Raw genomic sequence first — 22,530 nt, 5'->3', positions numbered from 1 at the left:
CATTGAGCATCAGTAGATGCTAACATCACAAAAAGAGAGATGGCCAGACATTATGTGCTTCCTGATCAAAGAACATAGAAACCAGTCTGTAAAGACTGGAAGAAGTGTTTGCTCCTTCAAATGCACAGACCCTAGAATGTATATATATGTATAACTGAATCACTTTGCTGTACAGCAGAAATTAACACATTGTAAATCAACTATACTTCAATAAAATAAAATTTTGAAAAATGCACAGACACTAATGCAAGGCTACATGGATCATGAAGAATCAGGCAAATATGACACCGCCAAAAGAAACGAATACAGCTCTAAAGGCAAAGAAACAGAGATCTGTGCTTTGCCTGACAACGAATTCAAAATAATTGTCTTAAAGAAATTGAATGAAATGCAAGAGAACACAGGTAGACAACTAAACAAAATCAAGAAAATGATGCATGAATAAAGTGAAAAGTTTAATAAAGAAATAAAACCATAAAAAGAGCTAAACAGAATTATTGGAGCTGAAGAATACAATGAAATGTTGAAGTTCAGTAGAGAATTTCAACAACAGATTTGTTCATGTAGAAGAATTAATCAGTGAACGCAAAGACAAATCATTTGAAATTAGCTAGTTAGAGGAACAAAAAGGACAAAGAATGAAAAAGAGTGAAGAAAACTTATGCGAATTATGTGATACCCTCAAGTGTTTGAAAATTTCCATCATGGGAGTCCTAGAAGGAGAAGAGAGAGAGAAAGGAGCGAAAAGATTATTTAAAGAAATAATAGCTGAAAACTTTGCAAGTCTTGGGAATGATAATGACACGCAAGTATTGGAAGCTCAAAGGACCCCAAGCAGGATCAACCCAAAGAACATTACTCTGAGATACATTGTAATTAAAATGTTAAAAGCCAAAGACAAGGGTAGAATTTTGAAAGCAGCAAGAGAAAAATGACTTGTCCTATGCAAGGGGATATCCATGAGGCTATCAGTGGATTTCTCTGCAGAAACCTTGCAGACCAGTAGGTGGTGGGATGGTATATTCAAAGTGCTGAAAGAAAAAACTGCCAGGTAAGAATACTATACCAAACAAAACTGTCCTTCAGAAATGAAGAAGAGTTAAAGACATTCCCAGATAAACAAAAGCTATGGGGGAGTTCATCACCACTAGACCTGCCTTAAAAGAAATGTTAAGAGAGTTCTTCAAGTCGAAATGAAAGGATGCTAAGTAAACAACGTGAAAATATATAAAAGTATAAAACTGACTGGTAAAGGTAAAAATGCAGTCAAATGCAGAACACCCTAATTCTGTAATGGAGGTGTGTAAATCACTTTAACTCTAGTAGAAAAGTTAAAAACCAATAATATTAAAAATAACTATAGCTGTAGTAACTTATTAACAGATGAACAATATAAAAAAATGTAAAGTGTGACATCAATAGCATAAAATGTGAGGGAAAGAGAAGTAAAAGTATAGAGTTTTTGTACATAATCGAAGCTAAGTTATCAGCTTAAAATAGACTTATATCTATAAGATGTTTAATGTAAGCTTTATGGTAACCACAAAGGAAAAAACCTATAATAGTTACACAAAAGACAAAGGTATTAAAGAATACCATTACAAAAGACAAATTATAAAGGAAGACAGTAAGAGAGGAAAAAGAAAGAAGGAAGTAAAAAAAAAAGGCAGTCAGAAAATTATGAGTAAAATGGCAATAGAAAGTTCTTACCTATCAGTAATTACTTTAAACATAAATGAACTAAATTCTTCATTCAAAAGACACATAGTGGCTGAATGGATTTTAAAAAAAACAGTATTCAACAATATGCTGCCTATAAGAGACTCACACTAGCTTTAAGTACACACATAGGTAGAAAGCAAAGGGATGGAAAAAGATACTCCATGCAAATGGTAACCAACAGGTAACAGGAGTGACTATACTTATATCAGATAAAATAGACTTTCATTCAGAATTGGTCACAAGAGACAAAGAAGGTGACTACACAGTGACAAAGGGATTAATTCATCAAGAGGATATAACAATTGTAAATATATGTATCCAGCATTGGAACATCTAAATATTTAAGGCAAATATTAACAGAACTGAAGGGAGAAATAGGCAGCAATAAAATAATAGTAGTAGACGTCAATACCCCTCTTTTAACATCCGGTAGATCACCCAGACAGAAAATTAATAAGGAAACAGTAGATATGAATAACACTAGAAACTAAATATACCTGACAGACATATACAGAATATTCCATCCAACAGCACCAGAATACACATTCTTTGCAAGCACACATGGAATATTCTCCAGGATCGAATATATATTAGGCCACAAAGCAAGCCTTAACAAATTTAAGAAAACTGAAATTACATCTAGTATGTTTTCCAAACACAATGGTATGAAAGTGGAAATAAATAACAGGAGGAAAACTGAAATATTCAAAAGTAGTGGAAATCAAACTATACACTCCTGAGTTAAAGAAGAAATCAAAAGGGAATTCAAGAAAGTATTTTGACACAAATGAAAATGAAAACACAAATACCAAAACTTATAGGATGCAGTAAAAACATTCCCAAGAGGGAAGCTTATAGTGATAAATGCGTACATTGAAGAAAAAGAAATATCTCAAATAAACAACCTTACTTTACACCTTAAGGATTTAGAAAAAGAATAATCTAAGCCCAAAGTTACCAGAAGGAAGGAAATAATAAAGATCACAGCAGAAGTAAATGAAATCAAGACTAGAAAGAAAACAGAAAAAAATCATTGAAACTAAGAGTTGTTTTTTTGAAAAAGATAAACAGAATTGATAAGCCTTTAGCTAGACTAACCAAGAATAAAGGAGAGTGGGCTCAAATAAACAAAACTATAAATGAGACATTACAACTGATACCACAGAAATACAAAGGATCATAAAAGACTGCTGTGAAAAAGTATACACCAACAAATTGGATAACCTAGAAGAAATGCGTAAGTGCCTAGAAACATACAACCCACCAAGACTGAATCATGAAGACAGAAAATCTGAGCAAACCAATTAAGGAGACTGAGATAGTAATAAAAAAATCCTACCCCCTCAAAAAGACCCAGGACCAGATATCTTCACTGGCAAATTCTGCCAAACATTTAAAGAAGAATTAACGCTAGTCCTCAAACTCTTCCAAAAAAACTGAAGAGGAGGGGACAGTCTCAAACTAATTTTATGAGGCCAGCATTACCCTGATATAAAAGCCAGATAAAGATGCTACAAGGGAAGAAAACTACAAGCCAGGATCACTGAATAATGTAGATGCAAAAATTCTCAACAAAATATTAGCAAATCAAATTCAACAGCACATTGGAAGGATCACATACCATGATCGAGCAGGATTTATCCCTGGGATGCAAGGATGGGTCAACAGCTGCAAATCAGTAAATGAGATATACCAGATTAATAGAATGAAGGATAAAAATCATGACTCTCAATAGATGCAGAAAAATCACTTGCCAAAATTCAACACCCTTTCATGACAAAAGCTCTCAAACAAATTTGAGAGGTATAGGAGAAACATACTTCAATGTAATAAAGGCCAAATATGACAGACCCACAGATAATGTCATAGTCAGTGGTAAAAAGCTGAAAGCTTTTCTGTTGGGATCAGAAACAAGACACTCTCTATACACCTATTCAACATAATACTGGAAATCTTATCCAGAGCAATTAGGCAAGAAATGGAAATTAAAGGTATCCTATCAGAAAGGAAGAAGTAAAATTGTCTGTCAATGACATGGTCTTATATATAGAATACCCTAAAGACTTCACTAAAAAACTGTTAAAAGTAATCAATGAATTCAGTAAAATTACAGTAATGTAACATATGAAAATCAGTTGCATTTACATACAGTAAAAATGAAATATCTGAAAGAGAAATAGAGAAAACAATCTCACTCACAATAGCATCAAAAGCAATAAAATAATCAGGAATAAATTTACCCAAGGAAGTGACAAATATTTATACTGTAAACTATAAGACATTGATGAAAGAAATTGAAGAAGGCACAAATAAGAGGAGAGATATCTCATGTTCATGGGTTGGAAAGATTAATATTTTAAAATGTCCATACTACCCAAGGCCATTCTATAGATTAAATGTAATTCCACATCAAACCCAATATCAAAATTCCAATGGCATTTTTTACAGAAGTAGAAAAAATAATCCTAAAATGTGTATGGAACCAAAAAAGATCCCAAAGAGCCAAATCAATTTTGAGAAAGAAGAACAAAGCTGAAGGCATCACACTTCCTGATTTCAAATTATACTACAAAACTATAGTAATCAAAACAATATGTTACTGCAATAAAAACAGACACATAGACCAATGAAATAGAATAGAATAGAATAGAATAGAAGAGAGCCGGAAAATAAACTCATGCATATATGGTCAACTAACACTTGACAATGGAGCCAAGAATACTCAGTGGGGAAAAGTCTATTAAATAAATGATGTCGAGAGAAATGGATATTCACATACAAAAAAATGGACCCCTATCTCACACCACTCACAAAAATTAACTTGAAATGAATTGAAGACTTGAATGTAAAGATCTGAAACCATAGAACTCCTAGAAGGAAACAGAGAGAAAAAAAACTCCTTGACATTGGCCTTGGCAATGATATTTTGGATATGACACCAAAAGCACAGGCAACAAAGCAAAAATAAACAAGTGACATTACATCAAACTAAAAAGCTTATGCACAGCCACAGAAACAGCAGAATGAAGAAGCAATGGAATGGAGAAGATATTTTCAAACCATGTATCAGATAAGGGGTCAATATCCAAAATATATAGGGAACACATACAATTCAATAACCCTCCCTCAAAAAAAACCCCTCCAAATTATCTGATTGAAAATGGCAGAGGACCTGAATAGACATTTTTCTAAGACTTACAAATGGTCAAGTACATGAAAAGATGCTCAACATCACTGATCATCAGGGAAATGCAAATCAAACCCACAATGAGATATCACTTCACATCTGTTAGAATGGCTACTGCTGAAAAGGCAAAAGATAACAAGGATGGCAAGGATGTGGAGAAAAGAGAACCCTAGTGCACTGTTGGTGGGAATGTAAGTAGGTAAAGCCATTATGGAAAACAGAATGGAGGTTCCTCAGAAATTAGAAACAGAACTACCGAATAATCAAGCAATCCCACTTCTGGGTATATATCCAAAGGAAATGAAATCAGTATCTCGAAGAGATATCTGCACTCCCGTGTTCATTCCAGCATTATCAGCCATAGCCAAGAGATGGAGACAACCTAAATGGCTATTAACAGACTAATGGATAAGGATGGTGTGCTATTGATGTGTATATAAATATATATATGTGTGTGTGTGTGTGTGTGTGTGTGTGTGTATATATATATATATACACATACATAATGTAATATTAGCCATAAAAAACAAAGGAATTCTGTCATTTGTGACAATGTGGGTAGACCTTTAGGGCATTATCCTAAATGAAATAAGTCATACAGAGAAAGACAAATACTGTATAAATTCACTTACATTAGAAGCTAAAAAAACAGATTCATAGAACAGAGAGTAGAATGGTGGTTTCCAGAGGTTGTTGGGGTAATTGTTTACAAACTTCCAGTTATAAGATGAGTAAGTTCTGGGGATCTAATATTCATCATGGTGACTATAGTTAATGATACTGTACTTTATAGTTGACAGTTACCAAGAGAGTAGATTTTAAATATTCTCACTACAAAAAGATTATAATTCTGTGAGGTGATAAATGTGTTAACTAACCTTATTGTTTTAATTATTTCACAGTATATATGTGTGTCAAATATGTGATGATGTTATAAATGTCATATGTCAATTATATACCAATAAAGCTGGAAAAAATCTTTTTAAAAGTTTAAAAAATTACATAGTACCACCTATAGTTTTGCCTAAAGGATGAAATCTGAGGTTGATCACGCCTCTGGATCCAGCAGCAAATTTGCAGGAAATATTGAGGATAGAGGAACAAGTTGAATTGCACCACAAGAATGCAATTGGCAAAATCCACACTGTGGGAAATTCTGCAGGTCAAGTGGCTCATGCTTTCTTCAATAGATAAATTAAAAGGGAAGGAATGGAGAGGGAACCTGTCAATTGAAAGAACTTTAAAGACATAATCAGATTTTTTTAAATGAGCAAGACCAAAGTATAGTATCAGAATAGATAACTTGAGTGATAAAAATATAAAGAAACATAAGGAAGTGAATACTATAAAATTCAGACAGTGGTTAGTTTTGGGGGGAGGAAGGGAGTTGTGACTGGGGTGTAATACAAGGAGGGATTTCTGGGGTGGGTGGCAAAATTCTAAATCTTGACCTGGGTGGTGGTTAGTAGGCCATTTGAGTAATGATAGGCGTTGAATTTTGCATCTGTTTTATGTGGTTTTTCTGTATCTGTTTTACTTTATAATAAAAGGTTAAAATATTTTAAATAAAATAGTGCACACTACATCTTCTTTGATGATATTCATGTTGTTTACTAGACTACTGTAAATTCTGAGAAATTCTGCCATTAATAAACCTTGCTTTGTTTAAACCACACACACACTTGAAGCCAAATAAAAGAATGCTTAGGTTATACTGGAAGCCACTAGATAAAACATCTGATTGCTTCAACGAGGAGTTTTATTCTTAGAACTTCTGCTTATCCTAAGTTAAGTACCTTTCTAAAAATTTTGACATTGGTTATATAACAGTTCCCTGGAGGATTATTTCAGCCACCCATGGCCCCCCTTGGAGACCTTTGTCCAGCTGGAGCTAGTTCATTCTCCCTGCTATCAGAGGTCTTATCTTGATCCTTATTAAACATAAAAGGGGGTTAAATATCTCTCTACCTGCAATAAATTTTTGTTTGGTCATTTTAAGTTTTACGTCACGAGGAGGTAGTGAAGATGTAAAAGATATAGACTCTGGGGCCGTCTGTGTGGTACTATAGACAATGGTCAGGAAAGGCTGGTTGCTAAAATAGCCTGTTATATACCATGTGTGGAGAATACTGAAGGCGTGCAGTACTCTTCAGTACCATCACTGTTAGTCGCTGTGAGATACAGAAATATTTTATTCGGTGAACTCCTCAGTTTCTGAACTTCAGGGGCTACGGTGCCTCAGCTTGGCACACCGCACGGCTCCTGGATACCTTTGTGGCCTTTTATGTTTGGTAATGCTGCCCAGCTCCTTTTCTACCTGTCCTTCTCCAGAGATTCCCTGTCATCATTCCTGTGATGGTTAATTTTATGTGTCGACTTGACTTGGCCAAGGGATGCCCAGAAAGCTGGTAAAACATCATTTCTGGGTGTGTCTGTGAGCGTTTCTGGAAGAGATTAGCATTTGAATCAGTACTCTGAGTAGATCAACCTCACCAGTGTGGGTGGGCATCATCCAAACCACTGAGGGTCTGCACAGAACCAAATGGCAGAGGGAGGGTGAATTCACTCTCTTTGCTTGAGCTGGGACACCCGTCTCCTCCTGTCCTTGAGCGTCAGTGCTCCTGGTTATCAGGCCTTCAGACTTAGACTGGGATTCACATCATTGGTTCTCAGGCTTTCAGGTTTGGACTAGAATTATAGTACCACCTTTCCTGGGCCTCCAGCTTGCAGACTGTAGCTCATGGGACTCCTCAGCCTCCATAACTGTGGGAGCCAATTCATCATAATGAATCTCTCTGTATATATATATTTGTATAAATCCTGTTGGTTCTGTTTCTTTGGAGAACCTTGACTAATATAATTCCCTCATCCCAGGAATGCAGGGAAGTAAAATTAGCAGTGAATCCTTGTTTCAGAGACTTGAGGATAGTCAATTTTAGTAAATACTCAGTAAATATTTAGTTATATTCACTAGCAGCAAACAATTCACTTGTAAACAGGAAAAATGGTATCTAGTGATGTGTAACTTGAACAATGCATATGCTTATGTTTTTCCTCGAATTCTTTTCTTTCCCTTAAAAAATGTATGTATTTGGGCTTCCTCGGTGGTGCAGTGGTTGAGAGTCCGCCTGCCGATGCAGGGGACACGGGTTCGAGCCCTGTTCCAGGAAGATCCCACATGCCGCAGTGCAACTCATCCTGTGCTCCACAACTACTGAAGCCTGCGCGCCTAGAGCCCATGCTCTGCAACAAGAGAAGCCACCGCAATGAGAAGCCTGTGCACCACAATGAAGAGTAGCCCCCGCTCGCCTCAACTAGAGAAAGCCCGCGCGCAGCAATGAAGACCCAACACAGCCAAAAAAAAAAAAAAAAAAAAAAATCTATTCCTGGCTTCTGAAAAAAATAATAAAGTAATGTAAATCTATTACATACAAACTTGAAAAATGAAAAAAATATTTGTATATTCTCACCGCTGCAATATAATCATGATTATAATTTTATATATTTCTTTCTAGTCTGTTTTGGTATGACTTTTTTTCATAGTTTTGTAATAAAAACATGCATATAACTGTGATTTTCCCTTTTAAATTTAGCCTTAGGTAATTATGATATAATTATATACATATTTCCATATTGCATTGTTATCACAAGAGTAATTTTTTTACTGCATTAAACTTCATCATTTGGCTCTATCATATTTTTTAACTGTTAACCTACTTTTGGTTAGTATGTTTCCCATCACAGTTGAGCAAATATATTTTTTATAATGTATAACGTCATGCACATTTCTTTTTGGTTGTTGCTCTGAATTCTTAAAGTAGTATATTAACAGGTGTCAGGAATTTCAGTAAACTTCTATCTAATTTTTCTTTTAGCTCTAATTTTTCTTTTAGTCATCGAATCTAGCAAATCTAGTGATTGTTAAAGTAGGAGGAATATATTAATTTGCCAGCTGTTGTTCTACCCACGATCTTAATGATATATGACTTAATAAAGCCATGTAAAACTTGAGTGAGGCAGTAATCTTGTTTACATCTAGGAATTGACCACAGAATAGCAGTTGTGGACAGTTTAGAAACTCATGGTAGAAAAATGAAGAGTCTTTATTTGGAGCCCAGGAAAAGTAATGCAGCATTTTAGATGTGTGTAAGTATGTGCATACTTGGGAGATGGTTCTTAGTTTTCATTATATGTTCAAAGAAATCCAATAACTAACCACTGGTGTGAGCCCAATGTTTGTTAGTTGAATGGAATGCCATTTTTGTGAGTTTCTTTATTTGTTGTTCCCTCTTTCCCTGCCTTCCCCTGTCTCTCTTTCCTTATTCATTATGTTCAGCACTCGAACTCAGAAAAAGGTTCTTTTTGGTGAGCAGTGATTTATCACATGAAAGCTTCTAATGACTTAAAAAATTTAAAAAAACTGAACACATGTGAAATCGTTAATCAAATACTGTGTCAATCTGTTTTGATTTGGGGAAGTTTTCCCATTTAAATCAGTAATTTAGTGTTACCTTCCTTTGTTAGAATTTTTAAAGAAAGCACGACCAGGATGCTGATCATTAAATAAATTTCTGCTATTCCTACAACTTACTATGTTTTGACAAGTCCATAATGAACTGAGTGTTGAAATCATTCATCAAATGCAGTTATCCTTTTGCTGCGTTATTTCAAAAGGTAGAACTTTACTAACTCCATTAAAATTTGAGGCTTTCTAAGTTTTTGCACAACTAAAGCAAAGAGACATTCTGTTAAAAACCTTAAATAAAATTCTTTTCAGATGCTAAAAACTCTACTTCTTTAAAACATAAAATCTTAGTCATTTTTGATTACCAGATGACAGGAACAACTTCTCTTTTCTAGTGTAACAGGGCTTCTGATATGCAATGACCACCTTGTTTTTTGATAAAGGACTAACCAGTATCGTATTTTTTCTTAGGAATGGGCTGTTTCTGGGGAGCTGAAAGGAAATTCTGGACCCTGAAAGGAGTATATTCAACTCAAGTTGGTTATGCAGGAGGCTACACTCCCAATCCTACTTATGAGGAAGTCTGCTCAGGTAGGAAGAATTTGCTCTATCATATAAGGAACAAGGACGGACTTGTTCCTGCTGGCGGATGATAGGATCTTTAAAATGGAAATAATTTTTTTGTGTGTTTTCTCAGTCTTCTCTTGCCTGTTTCTATAAATATACTTGCTGGCCTTTCACTTCATATTTTTAGAAGATAATAGACTTCCTACGGAATGTGTCATTTAGCGTTTGTTGCAGAAAAATCACCCTGAAACTTAATCGCTAAAACAATCATTTGTTACCTTATGATTCTGTGGGTCAGCAATTTAGACTAAGCTCAGCCTGGTGGTTCTTCTGCTGGTTTCATCTGGGTTCATTCATGTGATTCCAGTCAACTGGTGGGTTGCCTGGGGGCTAGTTGGCCTTTGATGGCTTCGCTCATACATCTGGCAGTTGCTGCTGGCTGTCACTTCCTCTTGCCTGGGGTAATGGGGATGATGGAACGTATGTCTTCACACACTGGCCTGGGTGAATTCATGTGATGGCGGATACAGAGATTAGGAGCAGTAAGAGAGGGCAAGCACCATTCTGCTAGTACTTTTCAAGTCTCTGAGTCACATTCACTATTGGTCCCATTGACCAAAGCAGGTCACATGGTCTGGCCCAGAATCTGTGTGGGAGGGACTTCCCAAAGGCAGGTGTACAGGGAGATGTGAAGAAATTGGGACCATCACCACATCACTCTATCACCTGGGACAAATATGTCATATACCAGACTTGTTTTCTTGAGGGAAAGACACTAAAAATCAGGCTATAATGAAGGGATTGTCAAACTGTGGCTTGCAGGCTAAATCCTGCCTGCTGCCTGTTTATATAAAGTTTTTTTTTTTAAACACAGACATGACTATTTATTTATGTTATCTGTGAATGTTTTCATGCCACAGTTGCAGTTGAGTGGATGCATCTGAGACAGTATGGCCTGTGAAACCTAAAATGTTTATGATCTGGCCCTTTACAGAAAAATATTTGCTGACCGGGATAGGCAGTTGGCTCCATGGCAAATTCTAGCTCAATTACCAGATAACCTTTCTGGAATTCGTTTTGTTTTGTTATTTCTGGCCTTCAAGGATTTCCTTTTATCTTTCTGCCAGCTCTGGTTGCATTTAAAACACATTATTTTTCTCTTAAAAATTTTTTTTCATTTTAAATATAAAAATGGTATATACTTAAGGTGTACAACATGATACTTTGATATACATAGTGAAACAATTACTAATAGTTAAGCTAATTAACATACCAATCTCCTCATGTACTTTTTTTGTGTGGTGAGAGCACCTTTGATCTACTCTCTTAGCAAATTCCAAGTATACAATACAGTATTACTAAGTACAGTCCCCATGCTGTGTACCTTGTATCTCTACAGCTAATTCATCTTACATAAATAAACGTTTGTACCCTTTGACCACATCTCCCCATTTCCCTGGTAACCACCATTCTACTCTCTGCTTCTGTGAGTTCGATTTTTTTAGACTCCACTTATAAGTGAGACGGTGCAGTATTCTTTTTCTGTGTCTAGTTTATTTCACTTAGCATAGTGTCCTACAGGCTCACTCATGTTGTTGCAAATGGCAGAATTTCCTTCATTTTTTTAGGCTGAATAGTATTCCGTGTGTATGTGCCACATCTTCTTTATCCCTTCATTGATGGACATTTAAGTTGTTTCATACCTTGGCTATTGTGAATTATGCTGCAGTGCACTTGGGAGCACAGATGTCTCTTTAAGATACGGATTTCACTTCCTTTGTGTGTATACCCAGAAGAGAGGTTGCTGGATCGTATGATAGTTCTGTTTTGAATTTCTTGAGGCACATCCATACTGTAAAATACATTTTTTAAAAGAATATTTTATTTACTATCTTAAGAGTTCTTAATAGGGAGAGTTTATCTAATATACAGCCCACACCACATTGACAGAAATGGGATTTTAAAAAAATATGTAAATAGTCTTATCGTTTAAAAATAAAGGTTTGCATTGGCGTTATTTGTGGAGGGCCCTCTCAGCTCTTTGAGGGCACTGCGAATGTAGGTGGCGGGGGGGAATTGGAGTTTGGGAGTTTGTTCAATAATGAGCGTGTCGATTTGTTTGCTACAGTATGAATTCTGATTTTTAAATGAAATTTGAACTGTGCAACAATGAAAATATCATGAAAATATACATATTCTTCTTTTTCTTGCTTCTGGAGAAGAATTGAAATAATTCTGATTGGTGTTGAGAATGTGGAATATCGAACAAAATACGTTAATGGTTAATCCATTTTTTTCCTCTCCTTCTGTTTCAAAATTAAACAAATGCTTATGCAGAACTATAAATAGAGAGATTCAGATGAACCCTGGAGATTGCCCAGGTGTATCCTCTTAAATCTTAGGAATGGAAATGAATAGATTCCTTCCTGTAATTGCAGACATGACTTAATAGCCTAAGACAAAAAGTTGCTAAGAAAACCTCCAGATATCTACTGCTTATACTGTTACTGTCTACCAGCAAAATGTTAATCATCAATTAGAATATCGTGGTTGCTGGTTTGCTCAGACTCTCTTCAATTCAGTTCTTCACCCTAACAAGAACAACATGATAATTGCCCTTTGTTGAACTCCTACTATGTGCCAGACACTGTAACAAGCACTTTTTGCATCTTTGCTTTTTTCCATCTAATCTTTCAGACAGCCCCATGAAGGGCCTCAGTTTCTGCTTTTTTACAGAGGGAGTGTTGAGGCTCAGAGAGAATAAGTAACTTACCTGAGGTCATATCTCCTGATCTCATTAGCTCTCAGCTCAAAACTTATGCCACTGACTGTGGTGTAAGTCACCCAGCTGTCATCACGGCCCAGCCATTCTCCATCTACCTATTTATGCTTCCCTCCTCCACATATTCTCTTTCATGTATACTTTTGAATCTATCGGTATGCTTTTTAATGATTACTGTAAGGAAAATACCAAGCAGTTTTTTTTGGTCTTTCTGATGTTTAAAAGGAAAAAGGAAAAAACCCTTTTAAGATACAGTTCATGCAGACATCTGGTGCGTTAGAGGCCTGTAGCAACAGTGAAGTACAGAAACCACGGAGGTTGCTAAAGAACTCTCTATTTGATGTGAGCACTACCTGCTAAGTTAGCGGTGGCATCCGGAAGCATGGTTGTCATGGAAACTTGTTCCTGATTGGAAAAAGATAGTTATAGGGTCTTATCCAGACTCAGAAGGAGAGATGATTTCTTTCCCCAGGCTTTTTTTTTTGTTCTGATCATGAAAGGGAAAAACAAAAAGGCAGACAGAAGCTGTGATAGAAAGGGCTCTCTAGCACAGAAGTGGTGGAGCCTTCAGATCCCTGGGAATAGCAGGGAAGGAGAACAAACAAGGTCCCCAGCTAATTAAAGATTTTTGACCAAGGAGAGGGATGGGGGAGACAGAAAGCAGGTTATACTGGTTAGGCCTCCCTACTGGGGCCTCAGGTGCTCAAAGCCTTGTTGAACAAGTCAGCCCTGGAGGGGTCTGCCTTGCAAGAAAGAAAAACCCAGGCTCTGCTAAGATGTATAATCGTTGCTGAGGTTTCATGTGAGAGAAATACTAGTCTGTGCTCCAGTATTTGCATTAATTTCCAAATTGCTTACTCTTGTGTTTGCAATTAAGCTTGTAAAACTTTGGTCACAACCAGGAGTCTTTTGTAAAGGTTTTCCTTTCTTCCTTCCTTCTTGCCTTCCTTCAAGAAAAGAAGCCCAAGGACCTGGATTGTGTGGCAACTGCCTTCTCTCACAGAGCAGGACGCCTGAGCCTGAGGTGCCATTGGGTTTTTTGGGGGCAGGTGCCAGAATTATAGGGCTAGCACTCAGGAAGGGGTTCTCAAAACCCACTGGGCTAGCTTTACCACTCCCTTCTACCCTGACCGATCATCTGGGAGATGCTTCTAGAGTCAGAGCTTGTGTCAGAGCTTCCACAAGTATTGTCTTGGCGAACAGATTGGTGATCACAAGCCATGGAACCAGAGCCATTGGCTGAAGTTGGTCATGCCTGCTTGCTAGCGGGTATGCATGTGAATGTGAAAGCAGGTGTGTGTCCAGACAGGCTGCATATCAATGTCTGAATGGTGTTTCTGTGTGGCTCCAGATGGGCCAGCGATTGGAGTTGTGCTTCGGCACGTGGAAAAGACATGTGACTTCTAGTAACAGCCAGGAGAGGAGGTGGACCCCACGGTGACATTTATTAACGGCTCACCAAGGGGTCTGTTACATGCTGGGTGATCTGTGTGAGTCTAGAGCCTAACACATGTAGAAGACCCATGGGGAAAACAGTTCCTGAAGCATTTGCAAAGTTGCCTTTTGGGAATGAAGTATAAAATAAGCCTGTAATGCATCAGAGCCAAGACAGGCAATCACTTAGAAGAGAGCTTGGCTTTTGGGTCTTTGGGACCTCAGAGTAACCTGACGGAATGCCCTGATGTATGTAAAAGGAAAAGAAGAGAACCTTAGCAGGGAGGCTGGTCAGCCAGGTCTGCCAAGCCGGCCTGGGAAAGGGGAGGTCCTGCTGGCACCCCCCCCCCCGCCGGGTTGCTCTGTAAGGTTTGGCTGCTGGACAGACTCCCAGAGCCTGACACCATGACACTTTTAGGTTCTATCACTAACTCGTCTTGTTCTGATACACACTCTGTAGAAACTTCTCATCTTTTGTCCTCCCGTGGAGATTATTTACAGGAAGAGAATGCAAGGAGACCAGGTCAGCCAGACAGTTCTACTTCTCATTTCAAATTCAATGAAATGCTATTCTGAGAAGTATATCTCAGTCTATTGTGAGTCTCAGTCTACACAGGTCTACACAGGTCATTCTCTCCATATTCAACTGGTCAACTGTGTAGACCAGTCTACACAGGTCTACACAGGTCATTCTCTCCATATTCAATTAACCGTGGGTTACATTCAGTGTAGAAATGGAATTTGGCCTTCAGAGCTGAGAGTCAGAAGCCTGACTGCCATGATTTTCCAAAGTCTGTGATTGCCTCCTTGCGTTTCCCTAGAGACTCCGTCCCTCACATGTCCATCATTTCATTTAAACCTGTTTTAAAAGTGACCACCCTCCTATAATAGGCACTTAAACTTCCTTTCCTCAGATTCATCAATTAGTGCTGGAGCTCACAGCCTGAGAAACTTGCATCTCTCAGGTATTTTAGGCCTGAATTCTGAGTCCTCTGAGAGCTGCCCATCACCAGCTCCTGCACCAAGAACCCAGTCTCAGCTTGGACGCAGGGTAGCATTGCTCACAGCCACTGTTTGGCTACTGTTTCTTGTTGTGTCTCAGATCTGTCTCTAAGACATGTGCTGAGAAGTAATTTAAGTCTTAGTGGCCATCATTCTGTTCCTGAAATGATTTCTAAGGATTCATTCATTCACAAGGTATTCCTTAACAGCTCAGTGTATGCCTGGCACTGGAGAACCCATAAAAACCTAGAAGGGAACAGCCAGGAAGAGCCTAAATTTCGTGTAGGCTTTCTTGATGAATTAAATTCACCATTGATTGGGAATGTACTGCATACAAGACATTGTACTAAGTACTTCATATCATTGTATGTGATACCAAGTTGAAAAATGCTAGTACCTGTCTTCCAGAATTCTTTCTCTGTAGTTAAATGAAAGCTTGATCTTTCACATTTAAAGAGTTGTGCTGACCCTGGCTTTAGACACACACACACACACACACACACACACACACACACACACACTCTCTCTCTCACACAAACTACACGTTTGTTATGCAAACCAACTGATTAAATGGCATGCTGTTGCTTTCCTACGTTGATTTTAGAAGTAATTGAGCTATTCAGTTTCTTGAATACCCTGATAGAGAATTATTCTTACATTTTATAATAACGACTACACAGATGAAAATATGAAAAGACATTCTGCAATGGATAAGCATTCTGGGTTAATTTCAGTGCATTAGCCTAATACACAAATAACCCCATTTCTGGCAAGAAAACCCAGGATGTTCATTCACTGGGTAATATCTTTTCGTATTTTGCTTACAGATGTTCAGAACAATTCCATGTTTATCAGTCTATTCAAAAGCTTTTAGAAATCTGCACAGCCAAGTGGCACCAAAACCAGAAGCATGAAAGGGACTGTACAACTTTCTCTCATAAGAGAGATTTACACAGTCACCATAGAAAAGCTGAGGCCCAGACGCTTTTCTTTATCAACAGAATACTCTGGTGGATTCATGCAACGTGTTTGGTAGAAGTCCCGAGCTGGAGCCAGGGCTTGGGAGGAGCAGAGTGGGAGGCTCCTGTCACCTTCCGGTGGTGTCCATGCCGAGGCTGTCCCACTCTTTGGACTCAGTTGCCTCTCTTGTAAAATGGGGACAGCGCTGCTTTATGAAGCCCATAGGGTTGTGGTAAGGTTCTTATTTGAAAATAAAATTATTTCATATTGGGAGTAGGAAATCCAGGACATAAGCTTTCTATCACTCTAGCTCTTGGGTATATTAAAGATAAAATGATGGGTCAGGAAGCGTCGCTTGGCGGGGGCCTGGGCTCAGCCCACAGAACGTGCACGCAGCGCAACAAGCCGAAGCCGTTTTCTTCCTTTTCTCTTCTGTGTTCTCAATAGGTCATATCCACCACCCTCTCCAAATGCAAATCCTTATTTCCTCGATGCTTCAGAGCTCTAACAAAGCATTGAATAATTTCCCCACTAATATAAAAAAACTCAATATACTTTTTTAGTTTGACAATTTCTGAAGTGTTTGGGTGGATGTGCATGTCTATGTATCTTGCATGAGATTAATGACCCCATTCTTTTTCAAAGTAGTGATGAGTTCTGTTATTAGCAGATTTTACCAAGCAATGTAAAACTCTTTCTAAATTCCTTGCAGACTACATTAAATCTCTCTTTAGTGCATAGTAAGTCCTATTGTACTCTTTTCAATGTCAGTCAAGGTAAATTACTAAGTTATTGACATATCACTGAAGATGCCAGAATTCTGGTGTTCAGTTCTTGCTATAAGCAATTTGATCACTTTTTGCTCCTCTTATATTAGACATAAAATTAACCTTGAACTTGTAGCAGGCAGGGTGAAAATGCTTACCTCTCTCAAACCACCAGGCAGAAAGCAAGCTCCAAGGTCAGGGGTCCTGTGACTCCTAGTTATAACCTGGGTTCTAGGACCAAATACAACTTCTCCACGCATCATGCCCTTTTAAGTGAGGATGGCGATCAAGAATTCAGAGTGGGGCTTCCCTGGTGGCGCAGTGGTTGAGAGTCCGCCTGCCGATGCAGGGGACGTGGGTTCGTGCCCCGGGCCGGGAAGACCCCACATGCCGCGGAGCGGCTGGGCCCGTGAGCCATGGCCGCTGAGCCTGTGCGTCCGGAGCCTGTGCTCCGCAGCGGGAGAGGTCACAACAGTGAGAGGCCTGCGTGCCGCAAAAAATAAAAAAAAAAAAAGAATTCAGAGTGGAGGTGGCTGTTGAGTTTGAATTAAGATTTTGAGAGATCAATTATCATTTCAGTTAGGCTGGATTTTTTTTTTTTTAATTGAGTACTGGGGTTTTTAATTTTTTAAAATATTTTTAAAATTTATTTTTTTTTACGGTACGCGGGCCTCTCACTCTTGTGGCCTCTCCGGTTGCGGAGCACAGGCTCCAGACACACAGGCTCAGCGGCCATGGCTCACGGGCCCAGCCGCTCCGCAGCATGTGGCATCTTCCCGGACTGGGGTATGAACCCGTGTCCCCTGCATCAGCAGGCGGACTCTCAACCACTGCGCCATCGGGGAAGCCCTGGGGTTTTTTAATAGTTCTTGTGTCTGCTGGATGCTCTCAGTGCTGTGTGCTATAGCCGGGAGCCGAGCTGAGGGTGTGACAGCAGAGCGTGCTGGAGCTTCTCATGTTAACCAGTGTGCTGGCATCTCTCGTTTCTCCTGACCTTGGAGCCAGAAAGGAAATCATTCGACCAGCAGGTGTTGTTGCCTTGCCCTCTTTCAGAGCTTCTGCAGGTCTGGTTTCCAGCCTGGGCTGTGGGCCGTGGGGCCTGCAGAGTTGGGAACAGTCTGCAAATCGATTTGTCCACCAGGCAGGTGCTGAAGGTCTGAGTAACCATCTCTCTCACAGCTACTTCGGATTTTCAGTCTACAAGGGAGATGACGTTGTGAAAATGAAAGACACATTCATGCAGTCTTACTGAGCTCAGAGCAGCTTTTGGTCTTCACCAGTATGCCCTTCATGCCTGGATTCTAGAACCCCGGAGCACCTGTACTTGTGCAGAGGCTTGACAAAATCACGTGATCTCTCGTGCTCACACAGCCGTGGAACCACCGTGCTAATGGGCTGTCCAAAGTTCCCAAAGCTGAAACAAAATAGACATGCGCGCCCTTTGCTAGAGATATTTTGAGTTTGCTACAATAATTCAATACAGCATTAGACATCACAGAGGAGGAAGAAGATTTTTCTATAGCTTCAAAGGGCTGACAGCTGGCAAACACCAAAACATGAAGCAGCACAAGACCTCCCTCCTCAGGTGGTGAAGGAAGCATTCATGCCTTTCCTTCCCTGTCGGGTTTAGCAGCCAAAGACTCCAGTATGTCAGTGTCTGTTGTTTGTCGTTTAAGAGGAGAGGTGGCAAATGAATTTTGATTCTTTGTGGAGTCTCTGAAGATATTGCATGTTCAGTATATTCTTCATATGTCCTTGATGTTTTCGTTTTCTCTGGGTTGTTTAGTTGTTCTGTCACCTCTCTCCTTGAGCAGCTTAATTCGCTGCTGGGAACAGGTGTAGTGGTCAAAGATCAACGGACTGACAGACTCTAAGTAGTTAAATGTGTCAATATTTCAGCATATCTGATGGTAAAATTTGAATAGTCCAATTAAATGAAAAGAAACAATAATAAAAACATTCCTTATACTCATCCAGTGCTAGAAATAAGTTGTTCTTTCATTGTTTCGGGATTATATTCTCAAGGATTTAGGAGTGATGTGAAGAGGAATTTGCTATAGCAAGCAGTTCTTAAAACATAATTGCAAAAGCAATTGATGAATGTGCCTACACTGATATTTTCAAATCACATATAATGGAGCCATAATGTAATATGAGAAAAAAACCTTATAGGGGGTTGAGCTTCTCTAGGAATTTTATGTGATACTTTGGGTCTTAATTACTTCATAATGACTGGCAATTTTTAAAGCCTGAGAATTAGTTTTATTTATTTCTTTTTCCTTTCCTCCTTTCTTTTTTTCTTTCCTCCTTTCTTTCTTTCTTTCTTTCTTTCTTTCTTTCTTTCTTTCTTTCTTTCCTTTTCTTTCTTTCTTTTTCTTTCTTTCTTTCTTTCTTTCTTGTCTAAGTTACATTAAAAATAAATATCTGGGTCAATTGCTGTCCCATCTGCCAAGTTGAAACTGCAAGGGACTCGTATGAAAACACAGTCGCCCATCATGTGAGCGAATCACCCAGTAGGAACGGAGCAGCTTCCGAAGAGGTCACTGCTGTGTGCCGGGCCTGCCTCAGATTTGCTGGGGCCTCATCAGCATGCGAATCAGTCACAGGCCACTGAGTCCTCTCAGCTGTGGGCCAGGCTTTGCTTAATAAATCCTGGGCTCTAATGCGTGGAATTGCAGGGTCTGTTGGGGACGCCAAGGGAAAGAGCTGACCTCAGCCTCTTCAGGCTTTGCACATGGGAGCCAGTGCCCTGTCTCTGGGGCAGAAGCTTCCTGAGGAGGATGCTTACCCACAAGAGAGTCGGGCCCTTTTACTTGTAGCTGTCTCCTTCCTCTCTTCTTGTCATATTCTCTCTCCACTTCTCCTTCCCTTCCCTGTGTTTCTTCTTCTTTCCTGTGGTTAAGGATACATTGCTTTTCTACTCCACTACCATTATAATTACAATAGTCCTAGAAAGTCATAAGAACTGGTGACTTACATGTGGCCCATCTTAGGTTTAGAACAGTTTATAACACAAAACTCTCAACAAATATTATTATAATAGTAGCTTATATTAATTGCTGGTTTATAAAATCTACAAAACATTTCCAGAGGCTGAGCTTTGTCACAGGCCTGTGAAATAGGGCAGCATTGTCGCCTCCACTTACAAGGGTACAAAGCCCTCTGGAGCAGAAAGTTACTCGGAGTGTCACCCACTAGTTAGAGGTCCCAGCCGTCTCGTCTGATGGCATTTCTTTTGAAGAAAACAGAGTTTGTATTTCAGACTGTGTCCTTCTAAGCTTTTTCTTTATGCATTTCCAATAAATGCATTTTCACATGCCTTTCTTGAGCATTTTAGGATACTTCAAAAGATATTAAATTAAGCAATGAAGTTCTTGTAGGAATAAACTAGATTTTAGAAAATGGTTTATTAAAAAATGTCTGGTGGTCCAAAACTATTTAGATGAACTTGATCTGTAGAAACATGGATTTCTTTTTCTTTTCGTTGGATGTATCTTAGAGGTCATCTGTTTCAGTAAGTCTTGAAACTTTTGGTAAGCATTAGAATGTCTTCATCAGATAAAGATTTTGCACAGAAGTCTATTATTAAAACACAGTGTCCAAGGTACTCTGATTAGTGGAGGGGGCTCCCCCTACACTGTCCTCGTTCTTCAGGCCAAGGAGGTGCTTCCTTGGGGCTAAGTCTAGAAAGCAGTTGAGGACCAGGGACGACTTCACCCTGGGCTGAAACATAAATTGAAAAGGAGAAGACCACCCAACCACATTACACACTAAAGGAGAAGACCTCCCGACCGCATCACACGCTTAAGGAGAAGACCTCCCCGGCTACTTCATACACTAAAGGAGAAGACCTCCCGACCACACTACGCACCAAAGGAGAAGCCCTCCCGACCACATCACACACTTAAGGAGAAGACCTCCCGACCACATCACACACTTAAGGAGAAGACCTCCCGACCACATCACACACTTAAGGAGAAGACCTCCCGACCACACTACGCACCAAAGGAGAAGCCCTCCCGACCGCATCACACGCTTAAGGAGAAGACCTCCCCGGCTACTTCATACACTAAAGGAGAAGACCTCCCGACCACGTCATACGCTAAAGGAGAGCTCCCCTCTCTGACCACATTCCACACTTGTGCCTGCTTTAAGGCTGCATACTGGAAGTTACAAAGTCCCCAGGATTGTCAGGCAGACCATCCAGAGGTAAAGTGCTGGAAGGCATGAGAATGGCGCCTTTTATTCTCTACCTTCTCAGAGATATACCCAGGCGCCAAGATGTACCCAGGAGCCCTAAGCATAAGCGTTTTTGTGTGAGTTCTGAGTCTCCCATCAGAGGCCCAGAGCCTCCAGTTCCTCCCAATCACTTGTCTCTATCCATTTTGCTTCAGTTCTGGTGCCTTGAGCATATTTATTTTAAAGCCCTCCCTCCCCTCCTCCTTTCTGGAGGTAAGGAACTGTTGGCTACTGTCATACCCAGACCCTGTCCCTGAACCTGCCTTGCTGCTGAAGGGGGGGTTGACAAAAAGTCATAGGTGCCTGAACTTGCGTATCTTTGTGCAGAAGAAAAAAAACCTGTCACCTTAAAAAATCTGTTTAAGGCTTGTTGAGTTGTATTTGGTAGTTTGAAAATGCTCCAGGGAAAACCATCTGTCCACCTTGGAGAGTCGGGTTATATAATGGCTAAGCCACATACTGGGGGTGCAGGTGGGGTCGGCATGGGAAGAAGCTATCTGTTTTGGGCTCTTCAATAACATTTTTTAATTAATAAACTTTATTTTTTAGAGGAGTTTTAGGTTCACAGCAAAATTAAGAGGAAGGTACAGAGATTGCCCATATACCCTCTGCCCCCGTCCCGTGGTCTCCCCTACTATTACCATCTCCACCAGATGGTACATTTGTTACAGTTGATGACCCTACCTTGACACATCACTATCACCCAGACTCCATAGTTTGCATTACGGTTCACTCTTGGTGTTGTTCATTCTGTGAGTTTGGACAAATGTACGGTGACATGTATCACACAGGGTATATCTTATTTTCCATTCTCTGACTTGGCCTTTGCAAATGTCCTGGGCTTTTCTCTTTGGGTTTGCAGCTTTGCTCTGCACACTGGTGTTCCTGACATTGGTGCTTTAGGCTCTGCCGGCCTCACTCTTACCTCGCGGATGGGCGGCTCTGTTGCTCATGGTTCCGCTTTGTTATACTCAGGTAACCTCAGCACAGAAATTCCAGAAAGGGGGCCTGGACCTGTTTCCCTGAGATGCTGTAAGATACGAAAGTTCCAGAAAAGAAAAATAGAACCTCGTTATTTCGGTTTGTTTCCAAATTTGGACTGGAGACAAACACTGCCCAGACAAAGTGGACACAATAACTGTAAGATCTGTCAGAATAAATGGGAAAGAAATGGGAGAAATCAGCGACTGTGTGTAGGCGAGTCATTGATGAATGAGGCTCACTCTGTAATTTGGACCAGTTGCAGCAGAATAAAAGCTCCGCTTCTAAGTGAAGAATCACACATGACAAACAAGCAAAAGCTACTGAGTGCCACCGTGCCTGGGCCAGTTGTACAGGGCACAGAATTCTGGTTAGTGATGAAAGTGGAGTGAAAAAGCTGCATGTAGCCCAAGATCCATGGAAT

General features: G+C 39.5%; 1 protein-coding gene across 5 annotated transcripts in view; it reads left to right on the top strand.

Moving 5' to 3' along the window:
* The window catches only part of MSRA (methionine sulfoxide reductase A), a 370,269-nt gene that overhangs the window by 169,732 nt on the left and 178,007 nt on the right, over window positions 1–22,530 (top strand). For all 5 annotated transcript variants that reach the window (XM_073805778.1, XM_019941385.3, XM_019941386.3 and 2 more), the window contains one exon: window positions 9,846–9,965. In XM_073805778.1, coding sequence (XP_073661879.1) covers window positions 9,846–9,965 — 120 coding nt within the window. The remainder of the gene's footprint in view (window positions 1–9,845; window positions 9,966–22,530) is intronic.

The sequence above is a fragment of the Tursiops truncatus genome, chromosome 6, assembly GCF_011762595.2.
Source record: "Tursiops truncatus isolate mTurTru1 chromosome 6, mTurTru1.mat.Y, whole genome shotgun sequence".
Taxonomy (NCBI): domain Eukaryota; kingdom Metazoa; phylum Chordata; class Mammalia; order Artiodactyla; family Delphinidae; genus Tursiops; species Tursiops truncatus.
Note: the sequence above shows the minus strand (reverse complement) of the source record. Positions and strands in the feature narration are given on the sequence as shown.